Source organism: Pantherophis guttatus, chromosome 12 (assembly GCF_059756535.1).
Source record: "Pantherophis guttatus breed Tessera chromosome 12, ASM5975653v1, whole genome shotgun sequence".
NCBI classification, from domain to species: Eukaryota; Metazoa; Chordata; class Lepidosauria; order Squamata; family Colubridae; genus Pantherophis; species Pantherophis guttatus.
Window position 1 is genome coordinate 17,097,326 of NC_142074.1, and position 17,602 is coordinate 17,114,927.

Below are 17,602 nucleotides of genomic sequence, written 5' to 3' on the forward strand. Positions count from 1 at the left end.
AAGAAGTAGCAATTAAATCTAGAGCACCAGAACATTTGAGCAGTTGGATTTCTCTATGCGTGCTCATGTTTGCAGTTGTTTATTGGTTTACCTTTGGTGTGCATGCAAAACTCAAGTCACTAGATGTCTCTGCAGAGCCATCAAGGTTAAAACTGATTACCAATTGAGAAGCACTTCAGAACATGCATTTGAAAGAAACTCAAGAGGAGTCAGAATCAAAAAGTCTACAAAATAACACCATGAGATTAGGACAACGAAGGGACTCCAAGACGTTCATGTAACTAGTAATAAGCCATGCAAACCATCCTCAATTTTTCTATGACATTTGAAGGATTCTGAGTTTTGTAACTCTGGAAATTAAATTTGCAGTGATGATGTCATTCTGGAACATTTGTCCTACAGAAGACCAAGACTTGTGGTTTTGCCAGATTTTACATCAATGATGAAGAACTGGTGGCCCCATTCTTTGAAGTTGGAAGCCACTCAAAACAAGAGCCTTGATAGTACAGTGGTTACGCACCCTGTTATTAACACAGCTGCCTGCAATTTACTGCTGGTTCGAATCTCTCCAAGGTTCAAGGTTGACTCAGCCTTCCATCCTTTCTAAGGTAGGTGAAATGAGGACCCAGTTTGTGGGGGCAATAAGCTGACTTTGTATAAATATACAAAAGGATGAAGGCTATTGCTTAATGCATTGTAAGCCGTCCTGAGTCTCCGGAGACCTCAAATCCAAGGAAGGGAAGGGGAAGGGAAGGGGGGAGGGAGGGAGGAAGGAGAAGGAAGGAAAGAAGGAAGGAAGGAAGGAAGGAGGGAAGGAAGGAGGGGAGGAAGGAGGGAGGGAAGGAAAATATTTAAAAGAGAATATTATGAACACTCATCACTCAGGGTAGTGATGGAATGAGAAGCGAGATTCATACAGAGTAAGTGAAAATATTAAAACATTTTCAGAGATATTTTTCTGATAGAACCCAGCAATACCAAATTCAGCTGCATGTTAAAAGGAAATTTCAAAGTCAGCTGAACAAAGACAGCAGCTGAAACTACAGAAGGCAATTGAGAGCACCAAAATATAGATAAGCCGAAGCATCGCCCTTTAACAAAAAAGGACAATGAAGAGTAAAAAAAAAAAAAAAAAAAACAACTACAAGGAAAGTATGGGGAAAGTTTAATGTAGCCTTGCAAAACAGAGATAACACTCACTGGAGAGAAGAATGCTAGAGCAATTAACAGGCACAGAGCAATGATGGAGTTGGGTGTCTTAAACACTCAACAATACACACAGTTTGGAGCAACTCTCAAAAATAGGTCTCCAAGGACTCAAATCACCTTTCTCTACCTTTATTTTGGAAGTTACAGCTCAAAGTCATGTTTACTCAAAGTTAGGAGGTGGTTGATCAAGTAACGGCTCCTATCTCCTTCCACTACGCCTACTGGCAGCAGAGTCGGACAGTGAGGAGGTTGGGGAGGAACTTGGGCCAGTCCTGGGGGCTGGGGAAAGCTCAGACGAGGGCTCTGTGTCAGAGTCAGAGAGGGAGCTAGACAGCAGCGAGGCAGAGGAACAGCTGGAGCCTGTTCTCAGGGTACGCATGCGCAGAGCTGCCAGAAGACAAGAATAATTAAGAAAGCAGGGTCAACTTGGGAGTAAAGCCACACCTTGGGGGTGATTGGCCCCTCCCATAGGAAACAAAAGAGGAGCGAACAGGGAGTGGGCTTTTGCAGGAAACAATTTGTTTGGTCGGTCGTTTCAAGAGTGGGAAGATCTGTTTGTGAATCCCAGAGACTCTGTGCCAAGTTTTGCCTTGCCCTGCATTTGGAAACTAGTTACCTGGCAGCTTTCCAAGCGAGATAAGGTCTGTGTTGATAAATATTCCTCTGAAAGACTGTTTGCCAAGCCTTGCTGACTGTGAATGAAAGGAATTCAGTCGTGTAATAAAAGGGGTTTTGCCGGGACCAGGACTCTGCTTCCTGCTTTTTAAGAGAGCATAGGTCAGAAAACTGCCTTCCGCCCTCCCCATGTGTCATTAAATTTTAATGTTTGGTTTTAATTTATTTATGTTTTAATCTACATGTATCCATACATTTTGATGACTGCAAGCCACCCAGAGTTACCCTATGGTAAGATGGACGGCCAATAATTTTTATAAATTAAAAAGTAATAATAATTACATGTGGATTTCCTTTCTTCCCTTCACCACAATCAGCAAAAGAAAAGGATTCTTAGAAGTAGATTTTATACAGTCCAAGTATGATGAATATTGCATAAAGTAAGGTCCAGTGAGGATATAGAATGTATTTTTCAAACAAACAATAAATGGCAATTAATGTCAAATGGAATAACCCCCAGACCAAGGATCCCTGTTTGTAAATAAAATGGGTTAAAAATGAAAATTGTCATTACTTTCTTTCTACTGGAGCATGAACAATACTACCAAGCATGGCAAAGAATAATTACAGAGGGTACTTTGGTGAGTTATTTCAGATGCATTAAGATTTATTGCATAATTTACTTAACGTCTCTGGGTAGGACCTGCTTTTAAAAGCTCTGTGTAATGAACTCAAAATAATCACTCTCTCCTTCGTCTCGACTTTCGAACCGCTGCACCCCGCCGCAGGGAGGCGGAGCCGGTCAGATGGTTCCGCCCCAGGCGCCTGATGGAACCTGACAGATTCCAGACGGAGCTTGGGCCATTTCCTGAGGTTCTGGCACACGCCTCGACTGGAGACCTGGTGGCCGCCTGGGATAGGGCGGCTGCTGGTGCTCTGGATCGGGTCGTGCCTTTGCGGCCTCTGACCCGGCGCCGATCTCAATTGGCTCCTTGGTTTACCGAGGAGCTGAGGGAGTTGAAGCGCCGGAAAAGACGCCTAGAGAGTAGTTGGAGGGCCAGTCTTCTTGAATCTGACCGGACACTAGTAAGATCCCACATTAGGAATTACTTAGTGGCGATAAAAGCAGCGAAATGTAGTTATTTTGCTGCTCTTATTGCGTCATCAGATAATCGCCCGGCCGCCCTCTTTAGGGTGACCCGCTCCCTGCTCCACCAGGAAGCGCGGGAGGACCCCTTGGAGGGTAGAGCCGAGGATTTTGTTCAGTATCTGTATGACAAAATCACTCAGATTCGGGAAGATTTGGACTCCGACTGGGTAGTCTCAGGGGGAGAGACAGGGGCAGGTCTTGAGAATGTTATCTGGGATGAGTTTGATCCTGTGACCCCTGAGGACGTGGACAGGATTCTGGGTAGACTGAACGCGACCACTTGTTTATTGGACCCGTGTCCTTCCTGGTTAGTACTGGCTTCCCGGGAAGTGACACGAGGCTGGCTCCAGGGGATTATAAACGCTTCGCTGAGTGAGGGTGACTTTCCCGCCGCCTTGAAAGAGGCGGTGGTGAGGCCTCTCCTCAAGAAGCCTTCCCTGGACCCGGCAATGTTGGTAAATTATCGTCCGGTCTCCAATCTTCGCTTTGTTGCGAAGGTTGTTGAGAGTGTGGTCGCGCAACAGCTCCCCCAGCACCTGGATGAAACGACGTATCTGGATCCGTTCCAGTCGGGCTTCAGGCCCGGGTACAGCACGGAAACGGCATTGGTCGCGTTGGTTGATGATCTCTGGAGGGCTCGGGACAGGGGGTGCTCCTCTGTCCTGGTCCTGTTAGATCTCTCAGCGGCTTTTGATACCATCGACCATGGTATCATGCTGCACCGGTTGGAAGAGTTGGGGGTGGGAGGCACTGTGTTGCGGTGGTTCTCCTCCTTTCTCTCTGACCGGTCGCAGTCTGTGTTGACAGGGGGACAGAGGTCGACCCCGAGGCCCCTCATATGTGGGGTGCCGCAAGGGTCGGTCCTCTCGCCTCTCCTGTTCAACATTTATGTGAAGCCGCTGGGCGAGATCATCCGTGGTTTCGGGGTGGAGTACCATCAGTACGCTGACGACACCCAGCTGTACATCTCCACCCCGGATCACCCCAACGATGCCCTTGAAGTGATGTCCCGGTGCCTGGAGGCCGTACGGATCTGGATGGGGAGGAACAGGCTCAGGCTCAACCCATCCAAGACTGAGTGGCTGTGGTTTCCGACGTCCCGATATAGTCAGTTGACGCCATCACTGACTATTGGGGGCGAATCATTGGCCCCCACGGAGAGGGCTCGCAACTTGGGCGTCCTCCTGGACTCACGGCTGTCTTTAGAAGAGCACTTGACGGCCGTGACCGGGAGGATTTTTCATCAGGTTCGCCTGATTCGCCAGTTGCGTCCCTTTCTGGATCGGGACTCTTTACGCACGGTCACTCATGCCCTTGTCACCTCCCGCCTGGACTATTGCAACGCTCTCTACATGGGGCTCCCCTTGAGGAGCACCCGGAGGCTCCAACTGGCGCAGAGTGCGGCCGCGCGGGTGGTAATGGGAGCGACATGGCGTTCCCATGTAACACCTCTCCTGCGCGAGCTGCACTGGCTCCCGGTGGTCTTCCGGGTGCGCTTCAAGGTTTTGGTTACCACCTTTAAAGCGCTCCATGGCTTAGGACCCGGGTACTTGCGGGACCGCCTACTACCACCAATAGCCTCCCACCGGCCGGTACGCTCCCATAGAGAGGGGCTCCTCCGGGTGCCGTCAGCCAAACAATGCCGACTGGCGGCCCCCAGGGGGAGAGCCTTCTCTGTGGGGGCACCTACTATCTGGAACAAGCTCCCCCCAGAGATACGGAGGATCCCGGATCTGCGCACCTTCCGCCGCGCCTTAAAGACCTTACTATTTCACCAGGCCGGCCTGGCCTAATTTTCCCCCTCTTTTATAAAAGATTTTTAAAATTTTAAATATTTTTTAGTATTTATATATTCAATTTTAAATTGGTTTTAAAAGTTTGGGGTTTTAAATTTGTCGGGGCCAAAATTATTTAATTTGATTTTATTCTATTTTTTAAATTTTGTATTGTATGTGTTTTTATTGTTTGGCTGTGCACCGCCCTGAGTCCTTCGGGAGTAGGGCGGTATAGAAATCTGATAAATAATAATAATAATAACTTATTTTTCATCCATCTATGTATATATTTTCATGCGGTTTATTATTTTCAGCTGTTCTTCAGTTGCCAGGGGTTAAGGTGCCACAGTAAAATTTGAATTTTGGTTTTATTAGAACATTCTCCTTAATGTTTTGGACAAAATGGGAGGCACCATTCCTTTAGGAGATGTATTATTCCTGTTTAATATCTATCTTCAAGAAATCGGTGTTATTTCTTCCAAAACATAAGGTGACAAAGAGAAGAAACAGTGATGAAAATACAAATTTAATACAACAGCAATGAAAATACAAGTGATCTATACAGATTAACAGATTAACAGAGTTGGAAGGGACTTTGTAGGTCATCTAGTCCAACCCCCCACCTAAACAGGAAACCCTACACCATTTCTGACAAATGGCAGTCCAATCTCTTCTTGAAAGCCTCAAGAGATAAAACTCCCACAACTTCCAAAGGCAACTTCTGTTCCACTAGTTGATTGTTCTCACTGTCAGAAAATTTCTCCTTATTTCCAGGTTAAATCTCTCCTTGTTCAATTTCCACCCATTATTCCTTGTCTGGCCTACAGGTGCTTTGGAAAATAGTTAGACCACCCACCTCTCTGTGGCAGCCCCTCAAATACTGGAACACTGCTGTCATGTCTCCCCTGGTCCTTCTCTTCACTAGACTAGCCATGCCCAGTTCCTGTAACCGTTCTTCATATGTTTTAGTCTCCAGTCCCCTAATCATCCTGGTTGCTCTTTTCTGCACTTTTTCTAGAGTCTCAACATCTTTTTTATAGGGTGGTGACCAAAACTGGATGCAGTACTCTAGGCTTTATAGAGTGGTATTATTAACTCCCATGATTTATTTATTCATTTATTAGTCCAATTTATATGCCGCCCTTCTCCGTAGACTCAGGGCAGCTTACAATGCATTATAGCAATAGCCTGCATACTTTTTTGTATATACCTGATTATTAGGGCTTTCAGCCCCCCCCCCCAAAGCGGTGTTGTTCTATACAAAGTCAGCTTATTGCCCCCACAATCCGGGTCCTCAATTTACCTACCTTGAAAGGATGGAAGGCTGAGTCAACTTTGAGCCTGGTGAGATTCGAACTTGCACTAATTGCAGGCAGCTGGCAGCTAAGTGCTAGCACTTAACAGCACTTTAGTCCGCTGCATCACCGAGGCTCTTGACTGTATCCCTCTGTTAATGCAATTTAGGACTGCATGGGCTCTTTTGGCTGCCGCTGCACACTGCTGGCTCATATTTAACTGGTTGCCCACTAAGACTCCAAGATCCTTCTCACAGTTCCTGCTATTAAGCCTGGTTTCACCCAGTCTATATGTGTACTTTTGGTTTTTCTTGCCTAAGTGTAGGACTTTACTGTTCTCTACATTGAATTTCATTATGTATACATTAATAATTGGAAATAATTGCCATTTCCAACGGCCACTCAAAATATGGTTTGGCTTCCATAATAACCAGGTCACAAGCATAAAGAGGTCCTGTTCTTAAGTTCACTAAGTTGTAGTTATTTATAAAATTTATAAGTCACCCAATTTCCCATGACTCTGGGCAGTTAGTCCAGGAAGAAGACATTCTGTCCCACTCTGTTATGTTGAAAATGACTTTAACTCCTGTAAGTAATATAATATATTCAGTCATTCATAATTTAGCAATGGTATACCAGAAAACTATTCCCTTGTATAATTTCTGTATTTTTAGATCCTTTTTTTTAAAATCCATTTGTGCTTTATTCGCTTATCTTTATCTGTTTTCTATTTTGTTTATAGATTTTCTCCAAAAAGTGTTTTTAAAAAATCTATTATGCAGGACCTCCTGAACGTTTCCAGAAGAAAAAGCACTGAACAAGAATTGGAAACAAGAATGTTATGGGAATGTACAATATTTGACTCAAGATCTGAGTTTATTTCCTAGTCTCTCTGCCTGCATATTTTAAGCTCATGTGCCTGAGTTGCATAGTTTCCTTGTTTGCTTGACAATAAGCAGGAATTCTCAGAATAACAATGGGCTTCTGTATTTTTACAGCAACTCTTTGATCATACAAATATAAGCAGAACTATGCTATTTTCCATGTATAAATTATTGCTAGGCAATGTAGTCATACAACACTTACTTATTCTTGTACCAACCACCTACCCCAAAAATGAATACTGAAATGTCACATGGAAACAAATATTGTCTGTCTGTCTGTCTTTATCTAGCTAGCTAGCTAGCTATATCAATGAAATATAAATTTGGTATAAAAATGGTTTGTCGTGAATGCGACTGCTTGAGGGCTCCTGGATTGGAGCTGAAAGGAAAAAGGGATGCAGTATGTTCCCTCCCACATGTTGGGGTAGACCAGGTGCCTCAATAGAAAAACACTTAATCTCTCCCCTGGCTCAAGCTGATGAAAGGAGGAGAACTTGTGGCTCAGAGATTAATACAACTGCCTAATATGCAGGCAGCCCAAGTTCGAATCCAAGTAAGGGTATGGCTAGTTGATGAGAGCTAAATAGTTTGAAATAGATCTATACTATAGTCTTCCTTTATTTCTTTATCAGCAAAATATAAATTTGGTGTGTGTGTGTGTGTCTATCTTATCTATCTATCTCTTTCCAGCAGTGCCATAGTGGTACAGTGGTTAGAATGCAGCATTGCACACTAATTCTGCCAACTGCCAGCAGTTCGATCCTGACCGGCTCAAGGATTCTGACCAGCTCAAGCTTCCCATCTTTCTAAGGTCAGTAAAATGGGGACCCAGTTTATTAGTGGAAATATGCTGACCCTGTAAACTGCTTAGAGAGGAGTATATAAGAGTATTATATACTCTTATATTCTCCTATAGTATATAAGAGGAGTATATAATAGGAGTATAAACTATGAAGCAGTATATAAGTCTTAAGTGCTAAGTGATCTCTCTCTCTCTCTCTCTCTATATATATATATATATGTGTGTGTGTGTGTGTGTGTGTGTGTGTGTGTGTGTGTGTGTGTGTAGGTCTTTGGTTATTCGGGTCTTCTCCCACGTAAAATTGGAAGTGTCTTGGCGACGTTTCGACGAAGTCTCATTCGTCATCTTCAGGCTGGTGTTCTCGGCTTGTGCTTCCAGGAAGCACAAGCCGAGAACACCAGCCTGAAGATGACGAATGAGACTTCGTCGAAACGTCGCCAAGACACTTCCAATTTTACGTGGGAGAAGACCTGAATAACCAAAGACCTACATACAAACACCCGCGAAAACCTGAGAAAACATATATATATATATATATATATATATATATATATATATATAAAATCTATCTGTCTATCTATCTATCTCTATCTCTATCATCTATCTATCTATATCTATATCTATCTATCTATCACCTATCTCTATCATCTATCTATATCTATCTATCTATATCATCTATCTATATCTATCTATCTATCCATCCATCTATCTATCTGGACTGACAATAAATTAGTTACTTAGATACAACAAGTAAAAAAACAGGACTTCAATGAACTGCAACGGTTCACTAAAGCATTAACTAGTTTAATCCAGAAGTCAGTTCATAATGTTCATTTCCTGGATAAATACACAGGAAAATCCAATGGGGGTGGAATTCCACTTAGGGTTAGGGTTGGATTTGGAGAGGAGGAAAAAAAAAACATCACCCATAGATTCGCAGAGGCTGGTTATCCTTAGTAGGCTTCTTACATTTCCAATCCCCTTTATTTTCATTTCCTGGATAATCCATGGGAAATGCTAACAAGCAAAGGAGTTACTTTTCAACTTCCTGTTTAAGACAGGGGTTGCTTCTCGGGAAAGCAGACTTGCCAAAAAAATCCCTTACATACCAAGTGAGGCAAACTGTCAAGCCCAGTTTAATGTATTCCAATTACAAAGTTAAAGACAGCTTGAGGATAGGTTCTGAATGCAACAAGGCATAATATTAGCACACCGGCCATATGTTGGTGCATATAGAAGTATTCACAGCTTACCCATCAACAGCTTTAATGTTCAGCCCTGTGCCTCATTTACCAGAGGTAAATAACAGGATCAGTCCCTTAAAATCTGAAGCTGAAAAAATAAAGAGCCTATCCCTCCCATAAAGTGGCTTTATACAGTGTACAAACATATCAATCCGTAAGAATATCTACTGTGTTGGAGCCATTTGTTTTATACAAGCCGCTACCTTTTTAATAGCAATTGTACTTACACTTATATACCACCTCACAGCCCTCTCTAAGCGGTTTACAGTGTCAGCATATTGCCCCCATCAATCTGGGTCCTGATTTTAACAACCTCAGAAGGATGGAAGGCTGAGTCAACCTTGAGCTGGTCAGGATGGAACTGCTGGCAGTGGGCAGAGTTAACAATAACTATAGCCATAGCACTTAAGATTTATATACCACTTCACAGTGCTTTACAGCCCTCTCTAAATGGTTTACAGAGTCAGCATATTGGCCCTAACAATCAGGGTCCTCATTTTACCAACCTTGGAAGGACGGAACGCTGAGTCAACCTTGAGCCTGTGAGAATTGAACTGCTGGCAGTTGGCAGAATTAGTGCGTTCCAACCACTGCACCGCCACAGCTCCTAAGACCTACTACTTAACAGAGAACTTTTTTTTTTGTCTTTTAATGACCTGTTAATACCTTGCATCGGGGTGTAGTCTGGACAACTGAATGGAGCTGAGTGTTTACTGGCCGGATGCCCTTCCTGTCACCAATGCAGAGTTCACAGCAGATATATTCTCATTGTGCCCAGAGAGATAAATATCTGCCACTACCTAGGATCGAGCTCACAGCCTCCTGATTGTGAGGCAAGAGTTCCACCTCTATTCTGCCCCAGCTACGGACCCCAAAGAATGCAGCATACACAAACTCTATACAAAGCTTATTTTACTCAAATAACTTAGTCTTTATCAACCAAAGGCTGTTAATAAACTGTCTCAACAGCCTACCAGAATTCTAAGATAAGGTAATCACAGACTTACTAGAGTTGGCAGAAAGCCCAGAAACAATTTTGCAGAGAATCCAGACGCGAAGGAGACTGAACTAAAGTTGTTCCCTATAGCTTGCTGCAAGCGGCATTCCTCCTTAAATAAGCTAAGGGAGTGGCCAATTAGCCCCAAGCCTTACTCTCGAGGAGACCTTCTCCTGAGGAGCCACTCCTGCCTTTTGGCAGCTCTGCGCGCCCGTGCATTAAGAAAAGGCTCCTCCTCTTCGTCCTCTTCACTTAAAGGAGCTTTTGGAGGTTCTGAAGGCCCTGGCTGAATCCCTGCCTCTGGCACCACATCTTCTCCAGCCTCCTCACTGTCCGACTCGAGTGCCAGCTGCACAGGCTGCTGGCACAGCACCACACCAGCCTCCTCGCTGTCAGAATCAGCTACAATCTGCACAGGCTGCTGACGGGAGACAACAACCTCTAGGCCACTGCACCACCCTGGCAGAGAACTAAATAAATAAGATAATAGAAAAAAAAAAACCCACCCACTAAATATGTGGCTTTTTTGATGTGATTTGTCTAAATTCTACATTTCGTTTCAACTTGGCAAACGATATTTTACAAATTCCTACTTTGCGACGCTTCTGAGTAACAATTTCCCAAACCTACCTTACTGGATTGCTTGTCAGAGACACCCTCAACGATTCTAAGCAGTTGAGAAGTTTTTCTTCTGAGATACCCGATCGTAGTTCGTGGACATATTCCTGCGATGACAACGTGCACTCGTGTTTGCTGTTTTTCAGACCACCCTAAACGGAAAAAAAAGAAAGAAAGAAAATCAAGGGATAAACTTATTTTGGGAAACAAGAGTTAATTGAGGCAGGCAATCAAAAAAAAATCAAGTTATTTCTTCCGGTCTTCAGGCTCCACTTCTTAGTAAGTTCTCTACATTGCCCAACGAACCTAAAACTACATAACTCTGCAGATATAATTACTTACTTAACCAGGCTCAGGATTAGGTTATTGGATTGTACAGTTCCTATCCCTTCATTTTCTTTACAGACTTATCCTCTCACCCAACTTTAGCTGGGATAAAAGTTAGGACTGAATCAATTTAACCATGTAATTCTAATGACAGTCATAATTCTCTTGGGAATTTGGTTTTAAGAAAATGCTTTTTTTTCCCCCCAAAAAAAGTCTTAAATCCTTGGTTTTAAATCCCTACAGAGCTACGCAGTTAAAATGGGTGCCTTAAATTCTATGCGTCTTCTATATTCTGTTAATGTGTTCTATTAAGTGTTGTATATAGGCGAGGAGAATGAGCATATTATTATTATTTTTTAAAAAAACAACTATGTTATACACATGCATATACACGAAGAGAGTAAACCTTCCCTAGTAAACGAGATAGGAGGAAACAAAATCAGATGAACTAAATTTACTTTATTGTAAGGTAACATTAATAGACTCTTACAAGTTTGAGAGTACAAACTTCCTGCCAGCCATTTTTAATTGCTATACCTGTTAAGGGAAGTTCTTTTTCCCTTTGACTATAAACCAACTGGGGATTCCACCCTCTCTTCTTTGATTATTATTATTCCAACACTGAAAGTTTTTAAGAAGATATTGGATAACCAATATCTTGAAGGGTTAGGGTACACATGTTAGCAGTGTTCCAACATTTGAGGGACTGACACAAAGAACCTATTTTCCAATGCACCAGAAAGCAAGACAAGAAATAATGGATGGCAACTAATCGAGGAGAGAAACAACCTAGAACTAAGAAGAAATTTCCCAACAGTGAGAATAATTAACCAGTGGAACAACTTGCCTTCAGAAGTTGTGGGTGCTCCATCATTGGAGATTTTTAAGAAGAGACTGGACAGCCACTTGTCTGAAGTGGTGTAGGGTTTCCTGCCCTACAGGAAACTGTAGGGGTTAGACCAGAAAACTTCCAAGCTCCCTTCCAACTCTGTTATTCTGTTATTTCATAGGCAACCTCTCCTCTCCCTGATCCTCAAGATTATCCATGCATCCATTACATAGTCATACATATGAAGATTAGTCTAGAATGCTCACCACTGCACAAATAATGTTATAATAAACATGAGAAAACAAATATCAGCACTTCAGTTGTCCCTTTTCTCAACAATAAACAAAAAATAACGGATACTGATTTGGGTATCTCTAAAATGTTAATTCTAGAGGCATTACAGTTTTATTTCTTCCCTAATGTTAAAACGATTGCATTTGAATTACCACTGAAAAGGGCATCCATACTCAGAAACGTTAGCTGATATTAATTTTTATATATGATTAGAAACCCCTAACCCATTTCCTGAAACACTCAGTCTTTGAAACTTCAAAAAAATTCTCAATTTTTGCCCACCGAGAAGAATCTAACTTACTTTTCCATCTTAAAGCAGCTCTTGAGTCCCATGCCATTGCAAATAATAATAATGAATCTATTCCAGATGGTTAGGAGGTGCTTTGAATCCAAAGACTTTTTCAATATACTTCTTGAAAAGCCCTCTGGATACCATCATTTGAATGCCACCAATTTAAGATTTTGTTTATTTGTTTAAGTTGAGAAAAAAATAACCCGTTGGAGGAGAAATTATAAAGTTAATACCACTTTATAATGCCTTAGTAAGGCCACACTTGGAATACTGCATTCAGTTTTGGTCGCCACGATGTAAAAAAGATGTGGAGACTCTAGAAAGAGTGCAGAGAAGAGCAGCAAAGATGATTAGGGGACTGGAGGCTAAAACATAATGAAGAACGGTTGTAGGAACTGGGTATGTCTAGTTTAATGAAAAGAAGGTCTAGGGGAGACATGATAGCAGTGTTCCAATATCTCAGGGGCTTCCATAAAGAAGAGGGAATCAAACTATTGACAAACTATAGGAGAGAAGCAACCTAGAACTAAGGAGAAATTTCCTGACAGTTAGAACAATTAATCAGTGGAACGACTTGCCTCCAGAAGTTGTAAATGCTCCAACACTGGAAGTTTTAAAGAAGAGGTTGGATAACCGTTTGTCTGAAGTGGTGTAGGCTTTCCTGCCTAAGCAGGGGGTTGGACTAGAAGACCTCCAAGGTCCTTTCCAACTATTCTTATTCTATTCTATTCTATTCTATTCTATTCTATTCTATTCTATTCTATTTATTCTATTCTATTCTATTCTATTCTATTCTATTCTATTCTATCCTATCCTATCCTATCCTATCCTATCCTATCCTATCCTATCCTATCCTATCCTATCCTATCCTATTCTATTCTATTCTATTCTATTCTAGATTCTCAGTAGTAAATTTCCCCACTATAGCTTTTCTCCTAATCTGGCAGGAGAATTTGAAGCCCTAGATTTCTGGTCTAACTCAACATTTTGCATTCAGAATATTAAGTTTCAACTCACAGGCTAAATTTTAGTACATACCCTGCTGGAAATTATGGTGTGTGTTTACACATGTACTAAGAAATGCAAAGTATTCTGTACATACACTGCCAAAAAATATTTAAACAGATGTTCACGTTTTAGCGCAAAACTATTTTAAGATCCCTAATATCTATATCTATATATATATATATATATACAGCAGCTTTCCCAATAATGTTTACTTTAAATAAACATAGAGGGCTGCCAAATTTACATGTGAAAAATGAAACTTCTGAGCTGCTTATTTGTTCATTTCTCTTCTGTGGCTGCTCTGAGCTTGCTTTAAAATTGTGACCAACAACAAAGGTTATACCACAATAAGAAAATATGCCAGGTTTAATTTAATGGAAGACGCCACAGCCTGCCAAACTAATATCAGAACATTAGATATCTATTATCATATATTTCAGACTATAAGACGCATCTAAAATAGTTTTTGGCCTCTGTGCGTCGAATTTTTGCCCTCCCCGGCCCCCAGAAGCACTCTGCAGTGCTCCGCAAGACCCGTTTTCATGAAAAATGTGCCCATTTTTGGCCTGCAGAGTGCTTCTGGGGGCCGGGAAGGGCAAAAACGTGATGCGCGGAGGGTTTGGGAGCTCAAAAACGGGGCTGTTTTCAGCAAAAATGGGCCGTGAGGAGCTCTGCAGAGTGCTTCTAGGGCAGTGGTGAAATCTGAACCAGTTTGCTACTGGTTCGTTGGCTGCTACTGTGCATGTGCAGTGAAAGGAGGCTTCGGAAGGTAAGTAGAACAGCGAGGTGGGGGGGATCAGCTGTGCCGCGTGTGAGAGAAAAAATTCCCTCACAGTTGCTGTGCCTATTAATGGCTTTTGGCTTAGACAATTAAATAAGCCAATCAGAGAGCAGCTCCTGGCTTTGAATCTCCCAGGCTTTTCTTTGCCCTCCCCTAACTGCCACTGTGACAGTATAAAAGGAGATGCTTGCCAGCAGACATTTTAGGTTCTTTGGATCTTCGGAGCTGACAGGACACTTAAGAAAGAGAACGACATCTAATATTCTTTTTGAATAGACCTTGTTTTATTTTATGAAAATAAAAACAGTTTAGTGTAAACTGCTCTTGAGGCTCATTTGTTCTAGTAGATTGTAAAAGAGATAAGGCCCCCTCCATCACACCACGTGATTTAGCTTCGCTAGAAAGCAGGATTTCCTGCTTTCAACCGAACCGGTAGTTTTTTTTTACTACCAGTTTGCCCGAATCAGTAGTTTTTATCACTACCAGTTAACATGAACCAGAGCGAACCAGTAGCATTTCACCCCTGTTCTGGAAGCCTGGGAGGGTGAAAATGCGACGTACGGAGGGTTCGTGAGGGCAAGAACGCCCATATTCGGTCTATAAGATGCACCTAAATTTTCACCCACTTTTGGGGGGAGAAAGGTGCATCTTATACTCTGAAAAATACGGTAGCTATAATATTGGGGTAGCTTCAGATTGCCTATTTCCAGTCATTCTTATCAGATCTGGATTTTTTCCACCCTTTTAAGCCTATAATACTGTAATTTACCACAGGATTTTTATGATAGAAAGGGACAGAGCTCAACTGTACACAGGGAAAGAAATTAAGGCAGTCTAACACGTCCTGCCTCGCCATAGCTAGCTTCAATGAACACACGTACGCCCTTTCAACCTTACTACCTATTACCTTGTAAGCTGTATCAGAAGGCAAACATCCTTCATAATGTTGATTCTCCATTTACAACCACATCATCGCATGTACAACTAGAGTTCAAAGCCATTCGATTCAGGGAGGGCGAGAGGAACAGTTTTAACCTCTAGACCACTTCGCATTTTTTTTATTATATCTCCATTCATCAAAAGGGTCTGCATAATGCAAATGCACAAAGCCAATTATGGAGCACAAAAGTCAGAAGGCACTACTCATTAGCACTGGAGAAGAAAGCGAGTATTTCATGTGTCAATAGTAATGGCCAACTCAGCATTTTCCGGTCACTGTCCAGGAACCTCTAGAGAGCCGCAACCTAACTTCCAAGCCCAGTTAAGGAAAACAATGTAAAACATCCATGCATTTGTGCTGTTATGTGTAGTGATATCCAAATCTACCACTTTGTGTAATCTTAATATTTTTATTAGAGTAACTACCCTGTTTCCCCCAAAATAAGACATCCCCTAATAATAAGACCAATTGGGCTTTTGAGCGCATGGCAATCAGGCCAAGGGCTTAAATCAGGGTTCAAAAAAATATAAGACAGGTTTTATTTTGGGGGAAACATGGTAATAATTAACTCACAGGAGATAAAAATCTTTTTTTTTTTCGTGTCTTGTTTGTTTTATTTTACATAACATTCAATTTCCATCAAACTTAATTTTTAGCCAAAGGGTATAATTCTTTTAAATTTTTAAATTTTGTATTGGATGTTTTTTTACGTGGCTGTGCACCGCCCTGAGTCCACCAGGAGAAGGGCGGTATACAAATTTAAATAAAATAAAATAAATAAATAAATAAAAATAAACAGTGTGTGATTTGGGTACAGTTGTTTTTAAACAATCATAATCCATGTAATTGTTGTACTTTTCATCACAATAATATTAATAATATAATATAATAACAATAATACTTAACATCATCTTCCTTAACAATGTTCCACGTTAACATTTCCTCTTTTTATATCTCCTTTCTAACTTCTTGGAGATAACATCTTTTACATTGTAAACCATCCAGAGTCATCTTATGGTGAGACGGGCAGCAAATAAACTTAATAAATAATAATAATCTTAAAATTTGTTTGTTTGTTTGTTTGTTAAATTTATTTGCCCCCCATCTCATATCCAATGATTCTGGTCGAATCACAAATATAATTCCATGAGAGCCAGTCTCAAGTCTATTAAAATAGCTGGAAACAATTGTCTAAACATTCCATTTTTCCAGTTAACCTTTTTATTGAGTTATAAAGTATTATAAAATACAAAGTAAATAGAAAAGCAATGGGGGAAAAGGGGGAAAGAGATGCAAGGAAAGATAAGAAAAGAAAAAGAAGTATTGACTTCCAACTCTCTCTGTTAGAGTAAAATAAGGCATTCACATCAAATCACAACTTTTTGCTTTTTTAGCGTATAATTCATATTTTAATACAGAAAATAATACAGAAAAAAAAAATGAAACCAGAACTTTTCCTTTTGGGCTTAATGGAAAAAGAACTGGAGAAAAAATTCTGAACTTTTGTTATTATACACGTTGACTGCAGCAAGACTATTGTATGCGCAAAAATGGAAGGACACTTCGATTCCTACTACGGACGAATGATTGCAGAAGTTGGAGTTGGCTGAAATGGCAAAATTGTCCCCTTTGATTAAAGAAAAGAAGAACATAAGTACTTTGGTCTCCACACAAAGACCGCTTCTTAACTCCGCGCTTGATGTGGAAAAGAATGAAACTATGACTTTGAGTTTTACTGATTAGACTGATAGGTCTTTATAGAAATGGTTTGTCCATGTTATTATGAAAAAGCAGAAAGTAGTGATTTGATGTTAACTGCCTAAACATTCCAGACATATGAAGGGGATCAGAGAAACTATGAAGGGGGTACACGGTGGCTCAGTGGCTAAGACGCTGAGCTTGTCAATCAAAAAGGTCGGCAGTTTGGTGGTTCGAATCCCGAGCACTGCGTAACGGGGTGAGCTCCCGTTCCTTATCCCAGCTTCTGCCAACCTAGCAGTTCAAAAGCATGTAAAAAATGCAAGTAGAAAAATAGGGACCACCTTGGTGGGAAGGTAAAAGCATTCCGTGCGCTTTTGGCATTTAGTCATGCTGGCCACACGACCACGGAGATGTCTTCAGACAGCGCTGGCTCTTCAGCATTGAAATGGAGATGAGCACCGCCTCCTAGAGTCGGGAACGACTAGCAGATATGTGCGAGGAGAATCTTTACCTTTACCTATAGCTGTCAGTCCTGGAAGCCAACTTTTACTTTGGATCTTCAGGGCTGCCACATTTAGTGCTGTGGGAACCTGGGAGGGAGGATTATATGGGGTTGGAGAGATATCTAGCCATCATAACATTCTTTTCTCTGAGAGTCAAGAACATCGTGCCCTGCACCTGGAGTGATGTGACTGGGAGGCATCTCCAGTTGGGACGGTGCATTGATTGGACCATGTGATGGACATGTGGGTGTTGGGCAGGGACTTGGACTTTCTTTTGGGTGGGGAAAACATGGAAGCTTTCAGATTCGGGTTTTCCCAGATGTGCCAATATGACATCT

The 17,602-nt window shown here is 41.7% G+C and overlaps 1 protein-coding gene across 5 annotated transcripts in view; it reads right to left on the bottom strand.

Annotated features, from left to right (window-relative positions):
* DIAPH2 (diaphanous related formin 2) overlaps positions 1-17,602 on the bottom strand; it is a 343,475-nt gene that overhangs the window by 273,663 nt on the left and 52,210 nt on the right. For all 5 annotated transcript variants that reach the window (XM_087877553.1, XM_087877550.1, XM_087877551.1 and 2 more), the window contains one exon: positions 10,602-10,741. In XM_087877553.1, the coding sequence (XP_087733679.1) occupies positions 10,602-10,741 (140 nt within the window). The remainder of the gene's footprint in view (positions 1-10,601; positions 10,742-17,602) is intronic.